Below are 21,253 nucleotides of genomic sequence, written 5' to 3'. Positions count from 1 at the left end.
CGGCTCTTGAAGGCCTCCCTTTCAAGTTCTAGCCGCGCCACATTGAGCTGGAAGTCAGTGCGCAGTATGGCTTCGACGTCGATGCCCTTGCCGGATTTCATACCTCTGGATGACGGTGTCTCTCATCGTGCTCCTCCAAAGCACAAACTACCAGACAAGCCCGCCACGGAAACAGCTAGGAAGAAGAGACGGCGAACGTCGGCTGAACCGGGATCCTTTGACGACCACTCTCACACGCCATGGATCGACGCTCTGGGAATCACCGAATACGAAAGCAAGGAACAGAGGTCAGCTAATCCTGCTTGATAGTCCATGTTTTACATCAAACCGATGTATCAAGGTTACACGATGAGATTGTGGCATTCGTGAAATATGTAGACCCAACACCCCAAGAAACCTCGGCTCGTAAACTGGTCATTGGGCGAATCTCCGAAATCGTCAGGGAACGCTTTCGTAACAGCCGAGTCGAAGTCTTCGGTAGCATCGCTCAGAATCTTTGTCTTCCTGACAGGTATGTGGACAGGCATGCGCGTGCTGTATTATTTTGACGACTAAGGGATTTAGCGACATAGATCTTGTACTACTATCATCAAGCATACCAGGCGATAAGAAGGAAGCTAACCGGGCCCTCTTTCAGCTTCGAAATCGCTTCAAGGATGCTGGGATATCCGAAGATGCTTTCGTAGTGTCGAGAGCACGGGTGCCCATCATCAATATGTCCACTACGCCGGCATTTGGTAGGTCGTGCAAGGTTTGTTTATGTCGCATGGCTCAATAATGGACATCCAGGCTCTTTCAAGATAGATTTAAGTGTCAATAATAATACAGGCCTGCACGTAATTGAGGTCCTCAAGGGATATCTCGAGAAGATGCCCGCTCTTCGACCTTTGATTCTTGTCTTGAAGGGATTTTTGACACAGCGTAAGCTGAACTCAGCGGCGGACGCGGGGCTTGGGAGCTTCGCATTAATAAGCATGATCATAAGTTTCCTGCAAGTACGTCTTTCCTTGTACTTCCTTACCAGGTGCCTAGAGCTGTTTTGTTCGCACAGTTGAACCCGAGCAAGCTACCTCGCGATATCATAGACCAGCCAATACAGAATGAATCGCTGGGTCGGCTCCTCCTCGACTTTTTCTATTACTATGGATACACGTTCCCCTACAGAACGTCATATATATCTGTCACTGACGCAAAGTTGGACCTCAAGGAAACCAAAGGCTGGTTCCGTACAGAATCACCAGAGGCGCTATCCATACAGTCGATGATTGACCCAGGTGAACTTGTCTCGCGCTTCTTATTAGCACTCGTTGAAATCTCATATGTCCCATAGACAGGGACATTGGCTCAGGAACGACCCGCATTGAGGCCATTCGCGTTGCATTCAGACAGGCTTTCAACACATTGAACAACTTTCCCTTTACAATTAGTTCTGCGAACGTCCTTGGCAATGTTCTCGGCTTCTCAGGAAAAGCAAGTTCGCGAGTAATACCTGTCCTATGCTGTACTAACCTCTTCGTTTAGACGATTGCGCAACGGGAACATCTCCGTCAGATGATTGACAGTGGTGCCTTGCAACGGGCCATCAAGCCTCCGAATGCAAGTAGGTCGCGATACCCTCCTCGGGGCTCAAGAGGCAGATCTCCCGCATATGCCCCACGGGACTATCTCGCTCCTCCGCCGCAAGCTGATTATGGCCACCGCCCATACTATGGGCCCCCATCCCCTGCTTACGATGACTACTACCGTTATCCTCCGCCTCAGTACGGCCCGGAACTGCCGCCTCACCCGTACGGCGACTACGGATATAATTCCAGGCCTTCACATACTGTTTCCAGAGATGACTATCGCCGCAACAGACGCCAACGATAATGAGCTACCTATCAATCATTCGATGCATGGAGTCTTAGCACTTGTAGCATATCATCGATTTGTTTTTATAATGGCCGTCGTGTAATCATGATAGAGGCTCGCGGTGGACCCAATTGATAGCACCTGCTAGGCTTGAGCTGGAAGACCAGACGAGGTCGAATGTACATGGAAGGTCATAAGCATAGAAATATCGATCATAAGATCTACATGACCTAAAACTACGATGTGAAAGGGAGCGTTTACTCCTCTTCCTCCTCCTCGCCACCCTCTTCCTTCTTCTGAGCAGCGAGAGCGCGCTTGCGCTTGACACGACCGGGGCGGCCTCCACCGTAGGGAGAAGTGAGAGCAAAATCGATGTGCTTTTGGGAGTCAAGACGGACGACGAATGATGGGACGTTGACAATCTGCTTGCCGACGCTACGAAACAGATGAATCCTGAAGGCAGCCGCTGAATGAATAACAGGTACATACCGGATGTGCCGTTGCCTGATAAGAACACGAGCGTGGTGGATGGACTTCGCCAAACCACTCTTGAAGACCTGCGTCTGCAACCGTCTCTCCAAGAAATCCTCGATCTTCAAGGCCAGCACGTAATCGAGCCTCATGCGGGTCTCGTCCAGCACACCGATGCGAACCAGCCGACGAATAAGGGCGTTACCCTCGAAAAGACGCTTGGGGTCCTTCTCATCGAGCTTAAGGAGCTCACGGGCAGCACGACGGATTTTGGACAGGATAAGGGCGATACGCCAGATCTCGCGCTTGTTGCGCAGACCGTATTCACCGGCAAGCTGGTGATGCCATAACACATCAGGGCGATCCTGCATCGGAGAACACGACACTCACCTTCAGCTCGGCATCGAGACGAGCTGATTCGAAAGGTCGACGAGGGACCTTGTAACTGTATCACGAAGGATAATGGCAATGGGGCAGGGCTAATCAGCACAACTGCATCCCTCCACTAAGTGGATCTTGAAGGAAAAACGCTCACGTCTTCGAATGATTCCGCGGGGCCCTGCATCGCGCGTCGTTAGTACGTTCCGACTGCTGCACACAGCTGCGACGACGTACCTGGGCATTTCTTTTGAGGAGGACGGACCAGACGCCTGACTTGCGGACTGAGATACCTAAAGGTGTATGCAAATGTATGCATATAAGGAAGGTTCAAGGCGCGCCACAACTGTGCAGTACCAAATCTCAGCCACCCGGCTAATACCGACGTAAGGCTAACTGTACTCAACACCCACACCGACGCCAACGCCGACGACCGTCAGTATATTATTACAATCGTTGCTGGGCGTGACGCTGACCGTTGTGGACAGTCCTCAAGATGCCTCACTCATTCGGTTACCGTGCGCGTACGCGCGACATGTTCAAGCGGGGGTTCAAGGGTACGTGACTCCGTGCATGCAGGATGCGATAGCTCGCTCAATGTACCGCTCCAGAGCACGGTCAGATCCGGCTATCCACCTACCTCGTCCCCTTCCATGTCGGAGACATCGTCGACATCAAGGCGAACGCCGCTCAGCAGAAGGGTATGCCTCACAAATACTACCATGGGTACGCTTCCCAGCCGGCTGCTTACTGGATCGAATTTCACCGCATGCTTTCAGACGGACTGGTATCGTCTACAATGTGACCCCCCATGCCGTCGGTGTTATTGTCTACAAGGTCGTCGGCAACCGTTACCTCGAAAAGCGGGTGAACATCCGTGTTGAGCACATCAAGCACTCAAAATGCCGTCAGGAGTTCTTGGACCGTGTCAAGCGGAATCACGAAGCGCATGTGAAGACAAAGGAGACTGGTGGTACGTGATCAGCATCATCTTTCCGTGTCGAGCATGGCTTCATATCCTTATCAGAGCGCGTGCAGCTGAAGCGTCTCCCTGCTTTACCACGGGAAGCGCGCACTGTCTCCACCGCCGACAACGCACCCCAGACCATCACTCCCGTTCCTTACGAGACGACCATCTGATTGTCGTTGTTGGCTATCCCATTTTCGATACTCCCCATGACCATCCCGCATGTCCCTCCATCTGTTATTTTACCTTATGTCCATGCAATGATTAGGCAGAGCATGAAAAGGGTCGACAGCGTCCCACTATGAGTGGAGGTGAAAGCCCTTGTGGGTGTAATGAATTGGAATCCGACGGATGCCACAAATCGAGCAATCCCTCATGATATACATGAGGTCTCTACGCGCTTCCTGGTGGAGGGGTTTAGCCGACCTGGACTCTTGTGTCACTAACCATTAAGCCGATGAGTTCGTTTCGACATGCTATCACAGGCGCGACTGATGGCAGCACCGGCATATATCGTCGGAGCCACAGTGGCGGCTATGTGGCGTTGTTTGGCTTGATGTAACCGAAATATACGTCGGTCCCATCTTTTCTCACTCAACAACCGCCACGACCAACGTCGTTGCCTACACCCCCAGCAATCGCGACAACCTTCAAGACTTTCAGCAATGGATGATGGTACGTCCTCCAACATCAACCCTGCGCGCCGGCGACGAACAGTTGCTACACTTTCCTGGCTTTCCCATCCACCCAGCGCGTCACGGTAGTGGCATCGGCACAGTCGTCATCTTTCCTGTCGCGTTCTCAGTGCGACGGTGTAATCGCCATATTCACTAGTCGACGTGTGGTGTGGTTCGGGTACGACCATTGGTCCGTGGGGTGATGCTTCGACACTTCGGCTTCCCGCTGTTTCGCCCATAGCCAGTCCACTATTCGTGTCGGCGTGATCCTTCGGTTGGCTTAAGGCCAGTTTCGCCTCTATTCGACCTTTCTTTCATTCGGGTAACAAATATGTCGCTACTATCATCGTCGGTTCGGTACCCGTGGACCGACGACTGCTCATCACCCGTCCGCCGTTCGTCGTTCTTCCCTATTCCACCTAATCCGCCCTCGACGTGATCCAACCTGACCTGCCTTCCTCCCTGTTGCACCATTTCTCCGCATCACAGCCTGGCAAAACCAAGACATGGCTCCTTCAAACAGTGGGGCGATTAGCATTCCGACGAATGACATCTCGATGTCCTCCATTTCGAACGGGAATGGCCAGGAGCAGGGTTGGAGCAACGGCGGTGGTCGCTCGCCTGGCAGAGACCAGAATACAGAGCCACCGAGGAGATCAAGCCGGAGCAGGAGTCCGGGTCCTCGGGGAGACGACAGGGGGTGCGTGTATTCGTTTAGTGCTGTTATCATGAAGCTTATGTGGACCGTGCAGGCGTAATGATGGCCAGGGCGGAGGTGGTGGTGTTAACCCAGGAAACAATCTTCATGTCTCCGGACTGAGCTACAAGGTTGATACCCGTGAGCTGGAGCAGGCGTTTGCCAAAGTCGGCCGAGTAAGTTTGATGTCATTCGTGCGTCTGTTGAGTCTGACCCTTTTGCAGGTTCAAAAAGCCCAGGTCATGTACGATCCTCATACCCGCGAATCCCGTGGGTTCGGGTTCGTGACTATGGAGACTGCTGAGGAGGCTGAAGCCGCCATCACTGCGTTGAATGCTACTGATCTGATGGGTAAGACTATTACTGTTGAAAAGGTGAATACGCCCTGGCTACTCCGTACATGTCATGAATAACGTTTTCGTCTAGGCTCGTCGTGGTCGCGCTAGGACGCCCACCCCCGGACGGTACTACGGACCTCCCAAACGCGGCCAATGTACGATTCATACACGGAGTCCTCCCTGTGTATCCCCTCTGCTCACTGAATTTTCCTTAGCCGAACGTCCCTACGACCCACGGCCGTATGATAGTCGCTATGCTCGTGACTATGATGAGCGCCGAGGGGGTCGTGGTGGGCGTCATGATGACCACCGTGGAGGCAGGGGCTACGACCGTGACTATGGAAGGGACGACTATGATCGTGGTTATCGTGATTATGACCGCAGGTACGATGAGAGACGTGGAGGCGGGTATGATGACAGGAGGTACGATGAGAGAAGGTATGACGAAAGGCGTTACTAGGCGTCCGAAGCGCTATGCACCTATGTGGTGATAAAAGTTGATTGCTGGCCTGGTACTGATCGGCAGGTCCTCTTTTCTGTTGTCTGTCATTACTCCTATGTCATGTCTATAGTTATTATGTATTTCAGTTAAAGTTGATCTCAATGCTTATCGTGTCCAGTTTTGGCGTTCAGGATGCGCTACCATGAAGAGCTGGGCATAGTTCGCGACCACGCATTGTCTGGTGAAGCTGCTCAGCCATGGGGTACATGTCCGCGACGTCTGCGCATGGTGCGGCGAAGATACTAGCTTTCGTTAGTTGGTGATACATTACAGACAGGCAGCGACGCGGAACATGTCCGAATAATCTAGGGAATGAGCGTTGTTGCTGGTTCGGTTCACCACTGCAACTGCAGGACGAGAAAAATCGTGAGGACGATATGTCAGGTACTCGAGATTTTAACCCACTCTATCGCCAGAACGAGGACATTTTATGATGAGGAATATAACTCCTCTTTTGTCTCAATGCCTATCAGACGTTGAGCTCGAGGTCCTTCAGCCTCTAAAGGGCGACTTACCAAGTTCCTCCCTGACGGGCTTCAGCTCATCTAAGTACGCCTGGTACTGCTGCTTGTTCTCCACCTTCTCTTTGATCCCCTCGAATATCCTCACCGCGGTCGCATAGTCGTTGACGCGACGCGCTGCCCGAAGAGCAGCCTCGACAACGGATGGGGCGGGCACCAAGTCGTGAGCGAAGCAGTTGTTCAGGCCTCGCTGGACCTCGAACAAGTCTTGCGCTGACTTGAAGAACTCGACGTATCGCTCGGTGAAGGACTCGAACGTCTCCTGGCCGTGCGCGCTGGACGAATAGCGGGTAAAGATGGAGGTGCCAGGCGCAGCGGCACGGAATGCGGCCGCGGGGCGTGCCCTGAGGGCGGTAGTGAGCATTCTACTGGCCATGGAGAAAGAGAGGCTGCTGCCGGTGACGAAAAGCGAATATCTGGCGGAGGCGCTCAGGCGGACGTTTGGCGATGGCGGTTGCTATTTCAGGCCTCGGAATGAACCGGCAAGGGCCGCCTCCTGCCAGTGGCCGTGGCGAGGCCTCTCCAGACGTGCAATATCAGAAGGCGACCGCAGTGAATTCGTATTTACTTGACAGAGACGTGCACAACCTGTCTTCTAGTTGCGACTACTGCACGACCGTACCAGACGAAGTATGTTATTGTACTATACGCATTGACGCCCAGCCGCTCCAGAGTGCGTACGGCAGTTCTTGCCTATCCGAGAAAGGGTCACAGCAATGCCTCCCATCCGGAGTCTAAGCCCTCGCTGATCCGCCAGGAGTTGCCTGCTAACCACCGCTTCACCCTCGTCTCATCGTCCAAAGCCGCGCCCCGGTCAAGGACATCAACATTACCCTCACCGCATAAAGCTAGAACCGACCAACCGACAACAATCATGCCCGGAGGTCGCTGCTCACCAGCACTCTCCAGAGCGGCAGCAATCCCGTCCAAGGTAGAGCATATACTCCTTTGATCAGGCATGGACGCTCGCTCAATCACCGCGATGGGTAGGGATGGCGGGTAAGCAGGCCCCTCCCTGCTATCGGTCGCCTCGACGTTGGTGAGCGCCTTGAGCACCTGGGGAAGTCGTGCGACGCCCATCAGTATGAGCAACGTCCGTCCCCGCTCATAGCCGGGGAGCATGACCTGCGTCCCCTGCCGGCCAACTCCAGTGCAGACGATGAAAGACTCGGCGACGCCGCGCTGAGTGACCGGGATACCAGCGAGGGTAGGGCCTGCCAGGGCGGAGGAAACGCCTGGGACAACGAGCGGCTCAAATCCATGTGCGCGGAAATACAGTACTTCCTCGCCTGCACGGCCGTACACAGTCGGATCTCCTTGCTTCAACTGAAAAGATTCGTCTTTGTCAGCACTGCGATTTCATCCAGGATGCACGAATGGCAACCTACTCTGACAACAGTCAAACCACGCTTTGCTGCCTCCACAGCCGCTTCCATCATCTCGATCTGCGCCCCCTCCGCGTTGCCAGGAAACTTACGAGCAATGCGCACTTCAACATGCATAGGGATGAGCGATAGCACGGCAGCAGGGACGAGCTTGTCAGACAGAACTAAGTCTGCATGTTTCGTCAGAGCTGCATGCGTCGCGACGGTTAAGAGTGAGGGGTGGCCAGGGCCAGAGCCGACAAGGAGGATCCGGCCTTTCCTAGCGGTCGGAAGAGGACACATGCATAAGGCATGGCGGGACCGTGAGCTACCCACCGCAAGGGGGGTATTGGAAACGCCGCTAGTAGTCGGCACCCTCATGTCCTCACCCCCGTGTAACAAGGTTGACATGTCTTCGTCCGTCATGTTCGCGAGCCGATCTATAGGCCAGTATTCGCTGACTTGAGCTACCCACTTCATCCGGCGCCTAGCAGCCTCTGCCTCATTTTCCACCGTATTCGTCTGCCTCTGCGGAACGGGTCGATTCGGCGTAGAGATTACTGTTTCCTCGTTCAGCTCCTGCTCGACGTCATCCTCCGTCTCAGCAGGGACGTCCAATGCCTTAGCCAATCCTCTTAGGAGACCCATTTTTTTGACAGCACAGCCAACCCCTTTCGGCAGCGATGCAACGATATCTCTGCGGATTCTCCCAGCCAGGCGGCATCCTTGACCATTAGTGGTCACGGCAATTTGTAACGGTGTCGGCTCGCTGGTACATGGATCGTTGAACCGGTGCGTAGACGCGAAAGAAAAGTCGCAGAGCTCCGGCATGTCGGTAATATTGACTGGGATATTACGCGCCTGGCATACGCCGTAAATTTCTTGCGCCGACTCCTTACTCCGTCGTAGGCTTTCATCAGAGCCAAGGACAGTGTCAGTAACGCAGATCAAGCTGATTTGGTGACGAGAATTCGTGATGTAGGCGTCCAGGGCAGCTGCGTCAGAGCTAGACGAAGATCTCGGGAGTGTCGACAAGTCTAGGAGTGTAATCTCGCCCTCCTGCGCTCGGTATTGTAATTCCTCGCAGGCCACTTGCGCTCCTCCTTTTGATAGCACGATGACGTCTGCTTCAGATTCCAGGGCAGCAAATGCACGGGCGGCGGCGATGGTATTCGAGCCCAGGATGAGAACCGTCTGGGGCCGAAATGAAAGCATGAGGGACGCCCCGCCTTTCGGAGCTGGGTAGTTATATGACACCATGGTGGTCGTCCGTCCTGAACGGCGCAGCGAGTGAGGTTAGGGGGATAAAGAGTGGTCTGTGTCATCTTTTAGGCCGAGTAGGCAATTTGAAGCAACTATTCGAGTCGGCCTCTCTGTGTTATCAGTCATAGACTCGCGATAATGAGGAATCGGGCCTGGGAACGCGACTGTGACCCGCTAGTGAAGTCGAAGCGACCCTGCAGTACTGTGCTGACGTAATAAAGTACCACAAACGCCTTGCTCCTCGTGTGCAGGACAGTTGACTTGCCACCAGCTCTGCCACCATCCTCATGCAGCTGGTGGACCACGATACAGTGCGTTTGTTAACTGAGTGGCGGTTTTGGGATGCTCATTCTGTCTATAATAGTTCCTGAGCAGATTATCGGAGTTGTTCGAGTCCACCAAAACCTCCGGATCTGTATGGCTCACGCATAAACGGCGTACGTGCCTTTGAGCGGATAGGCTCTGGAAATCACTGACGTTCTCAAGTCAATAGTCACACATGATGGGGAGGACGCGACTATGGGTGAGGCTGGGGCTGTTGGAGATGACAGAGAGTATCCCTGTCTGGTTAGGGTGACAAATGGTGATCAAACATTCTCAACTCGGGTGAGTCATCTCGTGTCACATCAATGGCTCTCGAATGTCATCAGTCGATCGTTCGCTCTGCGACACATATGTTGTCCACAGGTGGGACCCGGCCAACTTGACAAATTCCATTCTGCGTATGGTGCCTTGCTGAAGTCATCTATGACCACACTCCGGAAACGAGACAAGCAGCGCGAGAAGCAGAAAGCGGACAAGTTGGCGAAACGGAAGCAACGATTAGCCGAACCGATCCCAATCGAAGGGCCGAAGAGGGGAAATGGCAGGAAGAAGAGGCAACGTCGAATAAAAGCCGCCATGAAGCAGGAACAGGCACGGAAAAAGGCAGAAGAGCGGGAAGAAGGCCGTTCGAAAGTCAAGACTCAAGTCGTTCCCTGATGTGACAACTAGGAAGTTCGCTCCGTTGTATACCTAGAGGTACTGGTACACTTAATGCTCGCTACGTCCGGCTATATTGAATAGCTTGCTTGTGGTGTTTCTTGTTTCTTCTGGGTCTCTGCTGGGCTTCATAGACACCTTCGAAGGAGTGCAATCTTCATATGTGCATCTCAGTGGTGTAGTCTTAGTTCGACAGTGATGTGAAACGTAGAGATTTTATGCAAGGTTAAGGTTAGCCGTCCTGGAGCCCCCTGGGAATATCAGCCAAGCAACTGGAGCGCAGTGGCCCGTAGCTACTTCACGTTTACCTTGCCATCAGCCTGAGCAGAGGTTCCTGGAGGCTGTAACTCACGCCACCCTCTCTTGGAGTGCTTCACCGGAGTCCGAGTACTTACATGTGTTCCTGTCTTGGACCTTGACCCGCCATGCCTGTCGCGGCCCACCAACCTGAGCCTGACTTGTTCGACGACGACGATGAAGGATGGCAGGACATGCCTGTTGTCAGAGAGTCTGACGAGTTCGCTGACGGGCTAGACGAGGAGGATCAGAAGAGATACCATTACGTCCCTTCAGCAAAGAAAGCCAATCCGACTGGAGGCGCTAGCAATGCAACGGGGAATGTTTTGGACGTAGACGACCGCGGGCAGGAGTGGCGATCCAAGATCGACCAGAATGAGAGCGAGTACACACGGCTACGACTCAATGAAGAGGACGAGAGTGATGAAGTGCACCTGCGCACGCGCTACTTGTTCGATGAGGACAAGGCCATGACGCCCCTCAGCCAGATGCAGGCGACGAAGAACTTGCTCACAGAGGCACAACGCATTGCCTACGTCGGCTTGTGCGCATTGACAACCCGGGAGATGGCGCAGCGGCTGAAGAGCATCAATACGAAGGAGGTCAAGCCCGCGGTACAGAGCATGGAGCTTTGGGCGTTGAAAATTATGGGTCGGTTGTATTATCATATGGAGCTCGAGACGGAAGGTGAATAACGATCATTCTCTTTCGGTGCTAGGTGCTTGCGCGCTAAATCGCCAACTTCAACAGAACAGAAGATGATCGATAGTCTGGGTTTGCATGGCGTGATGCCAGAGGACCTAGTACCTGCGCTGATGACCACACATACCGTCGCAAATCCCGAGTATGATCCTGCAGAGGCACGGCGGCAGGCTGAGGAGCGGGATCGCCAAGCGGAGCCTGAACCTGAACATCCAGGGGACGACGATATTACCGAAGCTGACCACGCGCCGCCGTCTCAGCCCACGACTCCTAACCCTGATGGCTCCACTACGCCTGGTACGGCTGCAGTTAAGACTTTTCAAACAACCCACCGAGTGTTGGAGGAAACTTCGACTGCACCGCTCGCAGGTGTCACTACGCAGCTCTCCGCAGCCGATAAGGATGTGACTCTGGACATCCGATGGACGGTTTTATGCGATTTGTTCCTGATTATTGTGGCTGACAGTGTGTACGATGCGCGCTCACGTGTGCTACTCGAGCAGGTGGCACTGAAGCTTGGGCTCGGCTGGCTTGATGTGGTCAAGTTCGAGAAGCGAGTAACGGAGGCGCTCGAGATACAAGAAGGTGTCGAGAAGTTGGAGCAGAAAGATGTTGTCGAGGGCAGGCAGAAGAGTTCGAAGAAGAGGAGGTATATGATGATGGGCCTTGCGACCCTTGGTATGTTTTGTTTCTGTACGGGTACCGCCCTCCAGACATCGGACTCTGACACGGCGCGAGTGCCCCGCAGGCGGAGGTCTAGTCATCGGTCTCTCGGCTGGTTTACTGGCCCCTGTCATTGGGGCAGGTCTTGGGGCCGCTTTCACGACTATCGGGATTTCAGGGACTACTGGATTTTTAGCGGGCACCGGCGGCGCTGCTGTTATAACAACCGGCGGCGTTTTGACTGGAAGTGGAATTGCTGCTAGAGGTATGGCAAGACGGACTATGCACGTTCGCACGTTCGAACTATTGCCATTGCATAACAACAAGAGGGTTAATTGTATATTGACTGTACCTGGGTACGCTCAACTGACTATCAGGATCGTAACTTTGTTTACTGAAATCCGCACGATCTCAGGTTCATGACTGGCCCGCTCGACGACCCCCGGTTGCCGTTCAGTGTCCTTGATCCTATTGTCGGAGACGTATTCAGCGTGCTCTGGGAACCTGAAATGATCCAGGAAACTGGTAGTGCACTGAAGATCCTTACCTCAGAAGTGCTGTCACAGATTGGCCAAACAGTTCTACAGGCAACGGTCATGGCTACGTTGATGACTGCGTTACAGTGGCCCATTAGTGCGTCTCTCTGCCTTTTCCCCTTCCAAACATCTGACTGGCGGTGCTCTGCTACTTATATCTTTAGTTCTTACGAAGTTAGGCTATTTAATAGACAACCCGTGGAACAACGCTCTCGACCGAGCTAAAGCCGCTGGCAGCGTCCTGGCAGACGTATTAATGCAGAGGCATCTGGGCGTTCGACCCGTAACGTTGATCGGCTTTTCTCTCGGTGCCCGTATGATCTTCTATTGCTTGCTCGAGCTCGCCCGTCACAAAGCGTATGGCATTGTTCAGGATGTATTCCTGCTTGGAACCACAGTGACTGCTTCTACTCGCACGTGGATAGAGGCACGATCTGTGGTATCAGGGAGATTCGTGAATGCCTATGCGCGGAACGACTGGGTGCTGAATTACCTATTTCGGGCGACCAGTGGAGGTTTGAATACGGTTGCTGGACTGCGACCAGTGATGAACGTGCCAGGTCTGGAGAACGTCGATGTTACGGACAAGATTGCGGGGCATATGAGTTACAGGGCATTTATGCCTCTTATCCTGGACCAACTGGGATTCCCTGTGTCTGCGGACTACTTCGATGAGCCTGAGGTATGTGATCTAAGTCATTCTGCGACGATCCCCGATTAAGTACGCCATGTATTGCAGGAACCCGATTTTGAAGGTGAACGTGTGGTCATTCGGGAGGAAGATGAGGCTGCTAAGAAGAAGAGAGGCTGGTTTTCGCGCAACAAGAAGAAACCGCCCTCTCCTACGCAGCATGTCTCGCGCCCCCCATCTGCTGCTTCATTCGGTACATTCCAGAAGAAGAGATCAACAGACACGGCTCGTACAAGTGCAGACGATGACTTACCACCACGGGAGGGGCCTGTTCCAGAGAAGCCTACGTCACCTCCTCCACCGTATACTGAAAAGGAGGCCCCTTCCCGCGTCGACGAGGGCCAATCTACATCTAATCAAGCTGCGCCCAATCTTCCGCCAGCTCGCGCAGGCTTCAACTTCGATGCCATCAAAGATGTTATTGGCAAGAGTGAGCTGAAGCCGGAAGAGGTACATGTCCAGCAACGCAACCCCTTCCGAGCCCCTCTCATACCTCCGCCTACACAACGGTCAGAGTCCACACCTCTTCCTGCCCCGCACGAATCCCGGTCACCCACTCCTACGCCTGTCACGAAATTGCCTTCCCCACCTCTGTCGAGTGAAGAGAGCGGCCCTCCTATTCCGCCGAAATCTGCTCCTCGAAGCGATCTGACGTCGACGTTCCAGCGATCCCTGTCGCTTAATCATGCTCAACATGTATCCGAGGGAGAGGGCGACGTGACATCATCCCAACGTTCGGCCCCTTACATGCAGCAGGCCTTCGGAGCGTCCTCGAGTTCACTGCGGCTGGACGACGCGCCTACGTCAAGACCGTCTACGGTGCCTACACTGTCCTTCGGTGCTGATGACGGCTCAATCTGGAATCCGGAGCCCAATCCACCGTCCGACACTATTTTCGGCTACCGAGGATTTACCAACGACGCCTCACATGCTAGTACCTTCGGTCAGACAGGGTTGAAATCCCAAAATCCCATGTCATCATCTGTTTCGCTATCATTCGGTGGAACGAATGGATCGATAGCTAGTTTGGGGAACGGGACGCTGCCGTACGCTACCGAACGACAGAATCCGTTTTCGTCTTCCGCCACGTCGTTAACAAGCCCCGGACTCTCTTTTGGGAGTGCAGACGGATCGATAATGGTTGACCCTCTGTATACCGCATCCGGTTCTTCGCCCCTTGCGGACCGGGATCCTTGGAAGAGTACGAGCTTCAATCCAAATCCTTGGCAGAGTTGATGATGCGTGCAGTGGGTCCTTGGCCGTTGTTTAGGCACTCTACTTCCTCTCATGCATGGACACGTTCATCGCAATCCATTTTGTACTCCTTGCGTCCTATGGATACGTTGGCTACTCATGACTAGCCATATTTGCATCTTCATCTTGGTATTTGTCACGGGCGAACCATCCGTTAAGGTTTTCTACCCCTTGACGCCTGCCATGACCCATGATAATCAGGTATGCTCGTACGTACATTGCGCCCCGTACAGTGCCTTCCTCTGCTATCGATAGAGGAGATGAATGTCTATTTCGAGCGTATATGCGTCGGGTTCTAGACCCCGCAATACGGCGTAATGAGCACTCTGCGTTACGTCCCGACCGTCGTTCGCGATATAAACGTTACTCGCGACTTAGATGCGAGTTCCTGTCCGCCCCGCGATGTTTCTGAGCACGTCGCAGGTCCCCACTGACTGTCCGTCGTCGCACACGACGTTCGCAGGCGTCTCGTGGGCAATCGATGGCTGAGTTTATCCCTGGATGCCGTGGAGCCGAAGATGAGGCTGCTAAGCGGTCCTCCGTGGCGCTGAGATGCAACCCAATCATGAGCACAAGGAAGAGAATTCTAGTGTGCTCTCCATCTTTGTGATTTGGCTCTTCTGAACGTGTGCTCCTAGGGTGGAGTCTTAACTGCTTTCGGGGTGAATCGCGTCCTCACTATCCGATCTTGTCAACGTTCGGAGTTGCTTTCCCTGGACGCCTACAGCCTGTTATATACTTGCAGCCGCCCGCTGCCCGAGCCGCAGAGAGTTTTCTTTGAGCTGCCGCATACCCCGTGTTGCTAGCTCACGGCTACTCTATCGCCTGCTCGTAGGAGGCTACAGCTCTATCCGTTCGTGCACCCACCTGTCAGCCATCGGACAGGTGTCGCTATCCTTGAGCCACCATGTCGCCACGACCTATCCTCAAAAGAGATCCGCCCTCCATCATCCCGTCCAACCCCCTTCCTTTTGCGACATGTCCAACTCTATTCTCCCCCAAAGTCCACTTCCCCCCTACGCCGACGATGACTTCCACACATCCCGCCTTCTCGCCACTGACTTACGATAGGGCGCCCATAGTGGTATCGCCCAACGTATGCGCGTTACCTGAGCGGGGGGAGAGGGACGTCTATGCTCCTGCCGATGGCGAACCGTCAGGTTCCAGTGCGGAGAGGCCCCGAGGACGGTCACGAACCAAGAAGGCAGTCAGCATCAAGGGGAGCTACTTCAATCCTCGAGCATACGAGGCTTGCGAGGTGGAACCACCTGCTGGTCACATCGGCGGAGACGACGCTGACTATGACGTCGAGTCAATACCCCTTCCCCCCGCCGCGATTCCCCTCCCGCCACCGCTGGTCCAGGACATCTCCTCTTCTGAGTCCGATGAGTCCGACGTCACAACACCTCCCGATATTCATTTGCAGCCGCCACCACTATCATCCTCACGCAAACCCCAACACCCCAATGCTCACTATCACCCGCCTTCTATACGCCCGCTCAACACAGCGTTCGCTTCGAAAGCGGACATGAACTCCGCCTTGTCGTTCCTGCCCCATCCTCCTACTTCCCCCGCAAGGGAAAAAGTACCAATCCTTAAAGAGGATCGGAGGAAGCGAGATTCTACCCCCGCAAGGCCGTGTAGACCCTCGTTGAAGCGCACCACCAGTGCGTTTGCGGAGCCTCCACTGGAAGGCTGTCTGGGCGGCTTCTGACTGGAGACAATCGTTTTCCGTAGAGGTCATTGATCTAGGTATTGTAGGATTGTTGGTTGTTTGCTGTATTTTTACCTTTCTTATTGGCTATACCCCCGGTTTTTGGTATTACCTTACGCTCGTCAGCCTGCCCTGACTGCCAGAATGCCATGGGATGGAGGTCACCTTGAATTCCGAGTCCCTTACGACCGTCTTACGACCTTCCCTCCACACTTCGACCATTTATTTGTTGCTGCTCTGACACGAACGGATAACAGCATGGATCATGGCCGTCATCACATCTAATGACCCCCCTCCCTGTTATCGTTTGCAGTAGTTACAGTACCGTCTCTGCATTCGTTACATAGCATGTCCTTCTCTAGTTGCAATGAAAGTCGTATACCTTCGCATGCGCAGCATTGTCCTGTAAGTAGCACGTGGTTCTGTTGGGGACGGATGTCCGAGTCCGCCCACGCCAGCCTGACATCCCGTGTTATCATTGACAACGTGTTATACCCTGCAGTTACCCCGCCCAGGGTACGTATACATCTGATCTGGATGCCCTTGGACCCTCATCTCGACTGACGCGTCTTTTGATTAACCTTGGTTGTGGATCCTCATCCCATCTCAGCCAGGCACTTAGATCTTCCTTCCCGATACCGGGACGGGGTATAAACGAGATTCACGATATACAAGGCGTGTTGCGGGGGAGTGCGAAGTACATATATAAGAACGAAGTGCTGTCGGTCCCGGCGTTCTTGCCTCGAGGCTATCGCGACTAGGGTTCGTGCCATAGTTGCAGAGGATCGATGCTGTTCTGAGTAGACTGTCTTCCCAGGTGTCCTCAACCACTCCTATTAAATTTCTGGCACTTTCCTCGCCCAGTCATAAGGCTTGCCCTGTGACCCGACCAATGACTATCGTCGAAGCTACATTCGCTGCATCTGATCCGTCTGATCATATGGATGCGGATAAAGAGGTGTTGACCCGCCAACTGGAAGAAATCAACCTGATCAAATATTCCGTTCTTCCCGACGAACTACTCGCGTTCGTACTAGACGCCGACAAGTGGACATCCCTGCTTGAGGAATATCCCTGCTCCGTGCCTACCGGAAAGTGGCCAGAGGAGCTCTCAAACGCGAGATTTCAGGTGAAGGTCGATAGTGCAAGGCTCTGGTTTGAGGTTAATGTACCTAGAGAATACCCCCATGGTATCCATGAAGGAAAGAACATCCCCGTCATCTCGGTTAAATGCGAAGACGTCAATAGAGAAGAGCAAGAGAAATGGCAGAAGATAGTTGAAGAACGTTGGCGAGAAGTGATTGACAGCGAGGCCCAGTGAGTATGTTGCGTACCTACAATCAATGTATAAACTTGCTCTCTGCCTAACAGTTGGCGGTGACTTAGATATCCACTGCATGTGCTCATCTGCCTTCATCTTCTGCCCGAGCTACACGATGCTCATGACTCCGGTATACTTTCGGAAGCGTCGGACGACCCTCGGCATCCTACGGGCGACAATAACCCTGCGTCCGGGTCTACCGCGCCCTCTACATACCATGTCTTGTTCACTTCGCACCACCTGATCTCACCTCAAAAGCGGCGGTCCTTACAGCAATGGAGCTCCCTTCTCTCCCTCGCAGGCTTCGCTAAACTAGGCTACCCAGGGGTCATATATGCCGAAGGGCCGCGCGAGAACCTCCAGGAGTTCGTAAGTAATGTGAAGTCCATGCAGTGGCTAGCACTGCGATTGCGCTTTATTGAACCGCTGCTGGCCGAGGATACCCCTGTTAAACCGGAAGAGAAACGGTGGGTTGAGTTCGAGAAAGTGGGCGAGGTCGTGCAGGAGATGAAAAGGCTGGGGAGAGAGAAGTACGTACTTGAGACGGGCATCGGGAGTGTCGGCGCGGGTGCTTCCATGTCAAAATGAATCCCAGTGAGTTTGCTGCTGGAGAGGGGAGGATGAGGCAGTTTCTCAAATTATCACGCTCTTCTTGAAAATAAATCCGCCGCGGCTCGAAGGTTTTCTTCGTGGCTGAATTGCAATACAGTCTTTACTGAGTAGGCCCGGGCGGCAAGTGGGTGCTATCCAGATGAACCATGCCCCAACCCCTTCAGAGCTGAAGCTGAATGTATCGCGGTGATATATATGTTCTTAGCACCTATGCAGTACTCGACAGTCCCGTATAGTGCATCTTGATGACAATTCTATCAGTGCTCAGACCTATAGCTATTATAGAAGGCCGATGTTTACCCTCAAGGCTGAACCCGGAGATGGCTTCGGGTACTTTGCTTGCGTCTGCAGATGAACGGCCTTAGAACTAGGGAGGGAGTTATGTGAGCAGCGGAGAGCTCTATCAAATTCTTCTGGGAACTTTCGTACCGTGGAATGTAATTGTCGTATTTACGACGTTCGCGTGAGCAAAAGGACGACTTTGCTGAGCTAAGAGCTTATCCTGTCAACTGGCGTGCATTCAGCAAATCTGTCCTATAATTATATTGCCGTGCTCTGAATAGAACGACTGGATGTTGTCAGATACTGACAATGAATATCAACTGTCACTAGTATGACCCTAACGGCTCGTGCACGTAAATATAACTGCACATCGCACTCATCGTAAGATTACAGCGCTATACGCAGTGTTACATGTGAGCCTCTCCGCAGCAGTCACTTTCGCTATACACTTCATTTCGCCCGTGAACTCGGGCGGAGGGAGAGTTCCGATTCTGGAAGTGACTAGGATCCGTCGCCCACAACGAGCAGAAATTCCGTCTGTTTTCCGAATATCTAGGAAAGCCAGTACTAGTACACGCAGCGAGCGTGATTGTATGACATGTATGCCGAACAGTCCGTATTGAAGGTTGAAGTTGGAAGGATGGAGATCGGTCGGCGGCCTCGGCGATACTGACATCAGGCAAGTATATCCTAAGTCGAAAAGCTTCAACGCTTCACTAGTAGTAGGGCTAGGGCTACAGAGTGAATGAGTACCCGACCAGTGGGAGAGCATGGGTCTGACCGGAAAGGCACAGTGTGACGCGGGGAAATGCGGGACGCATTCGAATGAATGACGTGCGAAGAGACGCCGAGCTTGTGGCTGGGCGAGCGCAGAGGCGTCGGAACGTAAGAGGCAACAGGAGGCGGACCATTCCTCCGTTTCCGACTTCTATACCGCTCTGCTGGGTTCGCGCTTTACGGTTTACCGGACCCTATGCATTCTCTCTGTCACCAACCACCACGATGACCATGCAGGGGACCACTCGCGATGTCAATCAGAGGGCTTCAACCGCGAGCAGGACCACGAGCAGACTCAAGTCTGCAGCACGGATCACTTGGCTTCACGCAACAAGGCACGTAGGCCCTGGAATAGTCTCCAGCGTTGCCTACTTTGATCCGTGAGTCATCGATAGTGGAGGCCACTTGCTGTCTGCTGACATTTCTAACCAGAGGCAACTGGGGAGTAGATCTTCAGGCCGGATCTCAATACGGATACAAACTGCTATTCATTGTCCTCCTCGCTGGAATCTTCGCTGTATTCTTCCAGGTACGCCTCCTTCAGATCCACTCGTCTAGGTGGTTCGTAACGTATCGATACGCCAGTCGCTAGCAAGCAAGCTAGGCTGTGTGACAGGATTGGGTATGTCTAGAACAATGAACCCAAAGGATTATACTAACTACTATAGCAGACCTGGCATCAAATTGCCGACTATTATTGTACAACCGTCCTAAGCACACAAAACTATACCGATGGCTCGTCCTGTATCCACTCTACGTGCTGGCTGAAATCGCCATAATCAGCACCGATCTCGCCGAGCTCCTGGGCTCAGCAATCGCGTTGTCACTGCTATTCCCATCATTACCCCTATGGGCAGGAGTCCTAATAACAGCTTCGGATGTCTTCATCCTGTTGATAATCGGGGATCCCCTCCGCGGTCGGCCTGTCAAAATGTTTGAATGGCTGATTGCCGTCCTGGTCAGTTGCTAGTGTGCCATTTATCGTCACCTTACCTGACCAGTATTATTCCAGGTGCTGGCAGTTTTCATTTCCATGGCCATGATAATTGCAAGGGTCCATATAGACTGGGGCACGACATTCCTCGGATTTGTCCCCTCCAAAACGGTCTTCCAGTCCGGAGGATTGTACACCTGTAAGTAATCACCCTCGTACATCGCCGTTTTATTCCCAATAACCTCGCTCTGCAAGCCATTGGTATCATTGGTGCAACAGTCATGCCGCATAGTCTCTTCCTTGGCTCGTTCCTGGCTACGCAAGATCGAGTGACCTCCTCCAAAGCTTCCATTGTATCAAATATGTCATCGGAATCTCTGCACGAGCCACCACAGGCTACTTTCGGTTTCCGCAATGTATTTAAGAAATTCATCACGAGCTGTATCAATACCTTTCGTGTCGTGCCTGTAGAGGAGGTCGATCCCCCAAAGTCCCACTCCGATCATCCCAACAACGCGTTAGGCTTTGTGCGGGCGCATCTATGGCACAGCATCATTGACGTATGTGTCAGCTTAATCGGGTTCGCTGTCTTAATAAATGCATTGTGAGTCCTTTCCTCATTTCTTTGAGTTGGTAACTGATAGCCTTGCATAGTATTCTCATTCTGGCGAGTGCCGTATTCTACTACGGCAGTGGACGGACAGGCTCCGAAGTACCGGCAAGCCTTTTCGACGCGCATGATCTCATTCTATCACTTGTTGGTAAACGTACGTTACATAATTCCTCCCGCAATGCCTCCTTGGCTCACTGTCTCCTGTGAAGCGGCTGCTTTCTTGTTCGCCTTAGCCTTGCTATGCGCAGGTCAGAGCTCATCTATCATAGCGACTGTGGCGGGACAGGTGGTCTGCGAAGGTTTTATCCGGTGGCGGGTATCGGTTGGTGCAAATGTCCTCTGTGAAGAGTCCCTCGGACTGACGTTGTCGTAGCCTGTGTTACGACGCCTGATTACGAGATCCCTGGGTCTCATTCCCTCGATGATCGTCGCTGTTGCAGTCGGGAAACCGGGCATCGATACCCTCCTCGTAGCATCGCAAGTCGCCCTCTCCATAGTGCTACCCTTCGTCGTCTTCCCACTGGTCTGGCTGACATCGTCCAAGAACGTCATGGCGGTGGAAGAGCCGAGGGATGCGTCTCTTCAAGCCCCGGTCAACTTGGAGACATTAACGAGAGCGACAACCGACATCGAAAGCCCCGGCGAGGGGCAAGTATATTTCAATAACAGCAGGATAACGGCAGGCATAGGCTACGCTGTCTGGCTCTTGATATTAATCGCCAATGTGTATGTCATAGTAACACTGGCTATGGGCGATAGCTCGTAAATAGATATTGGGACTATAGGGAGATGAGAATGTCGCGACAGCAGCGGATGCGAGGGTTCGTAGCGCCCGCTATGCGCCATG

The 21,253-nt window shown here is 53.2% G+C and overlaps 11 protein-coding genes across 11 annotated transcripts; 8 read left to right on the top strand and 3 right to left on the bottom strand.

Moving 5' to 3' along the window:
• Positions 1-66: 66 nt before the first annotated feature.
• Positions 67-1,944, top strand: GLOTRDRAFT_118556 (Nucleotidyltransferase; the record flags this gene model as incomplete). Its single annotated transcript, XM_007862455.1, has 7 exons — positions 67-287; positions 341-511; positions 595-751; positions 801-995; positions 1,052-1,274; positions 1,331-1,470; positions 1,522-1,944. The coding sequence occupies 7 exons, from the start codon at positions 67-69 to the stop codon at positions 1,867-1,869; spliced, it is 1,455 nt and encodes a 484-aa protein (XP_007860646.1). The 3' UTR covers positions 1,870-1,944.
• On the bottom strand, positions 1,920-2,995 carry GLOTRDRAFT_118555 (ribosomal protein S4). Its single transcript, XM_007862454.1, has 5 exons — positions 2,938-2,995; positions 2,858-2,881; positions 2,713-2,767; positions 2,341-2,657; positions 1,920-2,286 (listed from the first exon to the last, which is right to left on the bottom strand). Exons 1-5 carry the CDS (start codon positions 2,943-2,945, stop codon positions 2,109-2,111), a joined length of 582 nt encoding a protein of 193 aa, XP_007860645.1. The 5' UTR covers positions 2,946-2,995; the 3' UTR covers positions 1,920-2,108.
• Positions 2,996-3,196: 201 nt separating this feature from the next.
• On the top strand, positions 3,197-3,840 carry GLOTRDRAFT_102019 (uncharacterized protein; the record flags this gene model as incomplete). Its single annotated transcript, XM_007862453.1, has 4 exons — positions 3,197-3,257; positions 3,312-3,426; positions 3,480-3,673; positions 3,728-3,840. The coding sequence occupies 4 exons, from the start codon at positions 3,197-3,199 to the stop codon at positions 3,838-3,840; spliced, it is 483 nt and encodes a 160-aa protein (XP_007860644.1).
• A 1,010-nt stretch (positions 3,841-4,850) lies between these two features.
• On the top strand, positions 4,851-5,839 carry GLOTRDRAFT_123936 (RNA-binding domain-containing protein; the record flags this gene model as incomplete). The annotated part of the gene is made up of 5 exons (XM_007862452.1): positions 4,851-5,044; positions 5,097-5,217; positions 5,266-5,415; positions 5,468-5,534; positions 5,595-5,839. 5 exons carry the CDS (start codon positions 4,851-4,853, stop codon positions 5,837-5,839), a joined length of 777 nt encoding a protein of 258 aa, XP_007860643.1.
• Positions 5,840-6,309: 470 nt separating this feature from the next.
• GLOTRDRAFT_123935 (cytochrome c oxidase polypeptide VI mitochondrial precursor) lies at positions 6,310-6,778 on the bottom strand (the record flags this gene model as incomplete). Its single annotated transcript, XM_007862451.1, has 2 exons — positions 6,310-6,347; positions 6,397-6,778. The coding sequence occupies 2 exons, from the start codon at positions 6,776-6,778 to the stop codon at positions 6,310-6,312; spliced, it is 420 nt and encodes a 139-aa protein (XP_007860642.1).
• Positions 6,779-7,110: 332 nt separating this feature from the next.
• Positions 7,111-9,026, bottom strand: GLOTRDRAFT_112905 (tetrapyrrole methylase; the record flags this gene model as incomplete). Its single annotated transcript, XM_007862450.1, has 2 exons — positions 7,111-7,728; positions 7,791-9,026. 2 exons carry the CDS (start codon positions 9,024-9,026, stop codon positions 7,111-7,113), a joined length of 1,854 nt encoding a protein of 617 aa, XP_007860641.1.
• A 257-nt stretch (positions 9,027-9,283) lies between these two features.
• Positions 9,284-10,251, top strand: GLOTRDRAFT_108835 (signal recognition particle, SRP9/SRP14 subunit). Its single transcript, XM_007862449.1, has 4 exons — positions 9,284-9,340; positions 9,394-9,466; positions 9,523-9,635; positions 9,717-10,251. Exons 1-4 carry the CDS (start codon positions 9,317-9,319, stop codon positions 10,008-10,010), a joined length of 504 nt encoding a protein of 167 aa, XP_007860640.1. The 5' UTR covers positions 9,284-9,316; the 3' UTR covers positions 10,011-10,251.
• Positions 10,252-10,435: 184 nt separating this feature from the next.
• On the top strand, positions 10,436-14,246 carry GLOTRDRAFT_118551 (DUF726-domain-containing protein; the record flags this gene model as incomplete). Its single annotated transcript, XM_007862448.1, has 6 exons — positions 10,436-10,994; positions 11,058-11,687; positions 11,758-12,028; positions 12,088-12,305; positions 12,373-12,890; positions 12,948-14,246. 6 exons carry the CDS (start codon positions 10,436-10,438, stop codon positions 14,133-14,135), a joined length of 3,384 nt encoding a protein of 1,127 aa, XP_007860639.1. The 3' UTR covers positions 14,136-14,246.
• A 666-nt stretch (positions 14,247-14,912) lies between these two features.
• GLOTRDRAFT_134911 (uncharacterized protein) lies at positions 14,913-16,208 on the top strand. The gene has a single exon (XM_007862447.1). It carries the CDS (start codon positions 15,061-15,063, stop codon positions 15,865-15,867), a length of 807 nt encoding a protein of 268 aa, XP_007860638.1. The 5' UTR covers positions 14,913-15,060; the 3' UTR covers positions 15,868-16,208.
• Positions 16,209-16,498: 290 nt separating this feature from the next.
• Positions 16,499-17,776, top strand: GLOTRDRAFT_67571 (uncharacterized protein; the record flags this gene model as incomplete). The annotated part of the gene is made up of 3 exons (XM_007862446.1): positions 16,499-16,629; positions 16,685-17,184; positions 17,254-17,776. The coding sequence occupies exons 2-3, from the start codon at positions 16,760-16,762 to the stop codon at positions 17,774-17,776; spliced, it is 948 nt and encodes a 315-aa protein (XP_007860637.1). The 5' UTR covers positions 16,499-16,629; positions 16,685-16,759.
• Positions 17,777-19,090: 1,314 nt separating this feature from the next.
• On the top strand, positions 19,091-21,172 carry GLOTRDRAFT_32203 (smf Mn2+ and Fe2+ transporter; the record flags this gene model as incomplete). Its single annotated transcript, XM_007862104.1, has 9 exons — positions 19,091-19,239; positions 19,292-19,388; positions 19,445-19,481; positions 19,528-19,817; positions 19,872-19,992; positions 20,049-20,397; positions 20,448-20,560; positions 20,616-20,728; positions 20,780-21,172. The coding sequence occupies 9 exons, from the start codon at positions 19,091-19,093 to the stop codon at positions 21,170-21,172; spliced, it is 1,662 nt and encodes a 553-aa protein (XP_007860295.1).
• Positions 21,173-21,253: the final 81 nt, after the last annotated feature.

This window comes from Gloeophyllum trabeum, assembly GCF_000344685.1.
Source record: "Gloeophyllum trabeum ATCC 11539 unplaced genomic scaffold GLOTRscaffold_00001, whole genome shotgun sequence".
NCBI classification, from domain to species: Eukaryota; Fungi; Basidiomycota; class Agaricomycetes; order Gloeophyllales; family Gloeophyllaceae; genus Gloeophyllum; species Gloeophyllum trabeum.
Note: the sequence above shows the minus strand (reverse complement) of the source record. Positions and strands in the feature narration are given on the sequence as shown.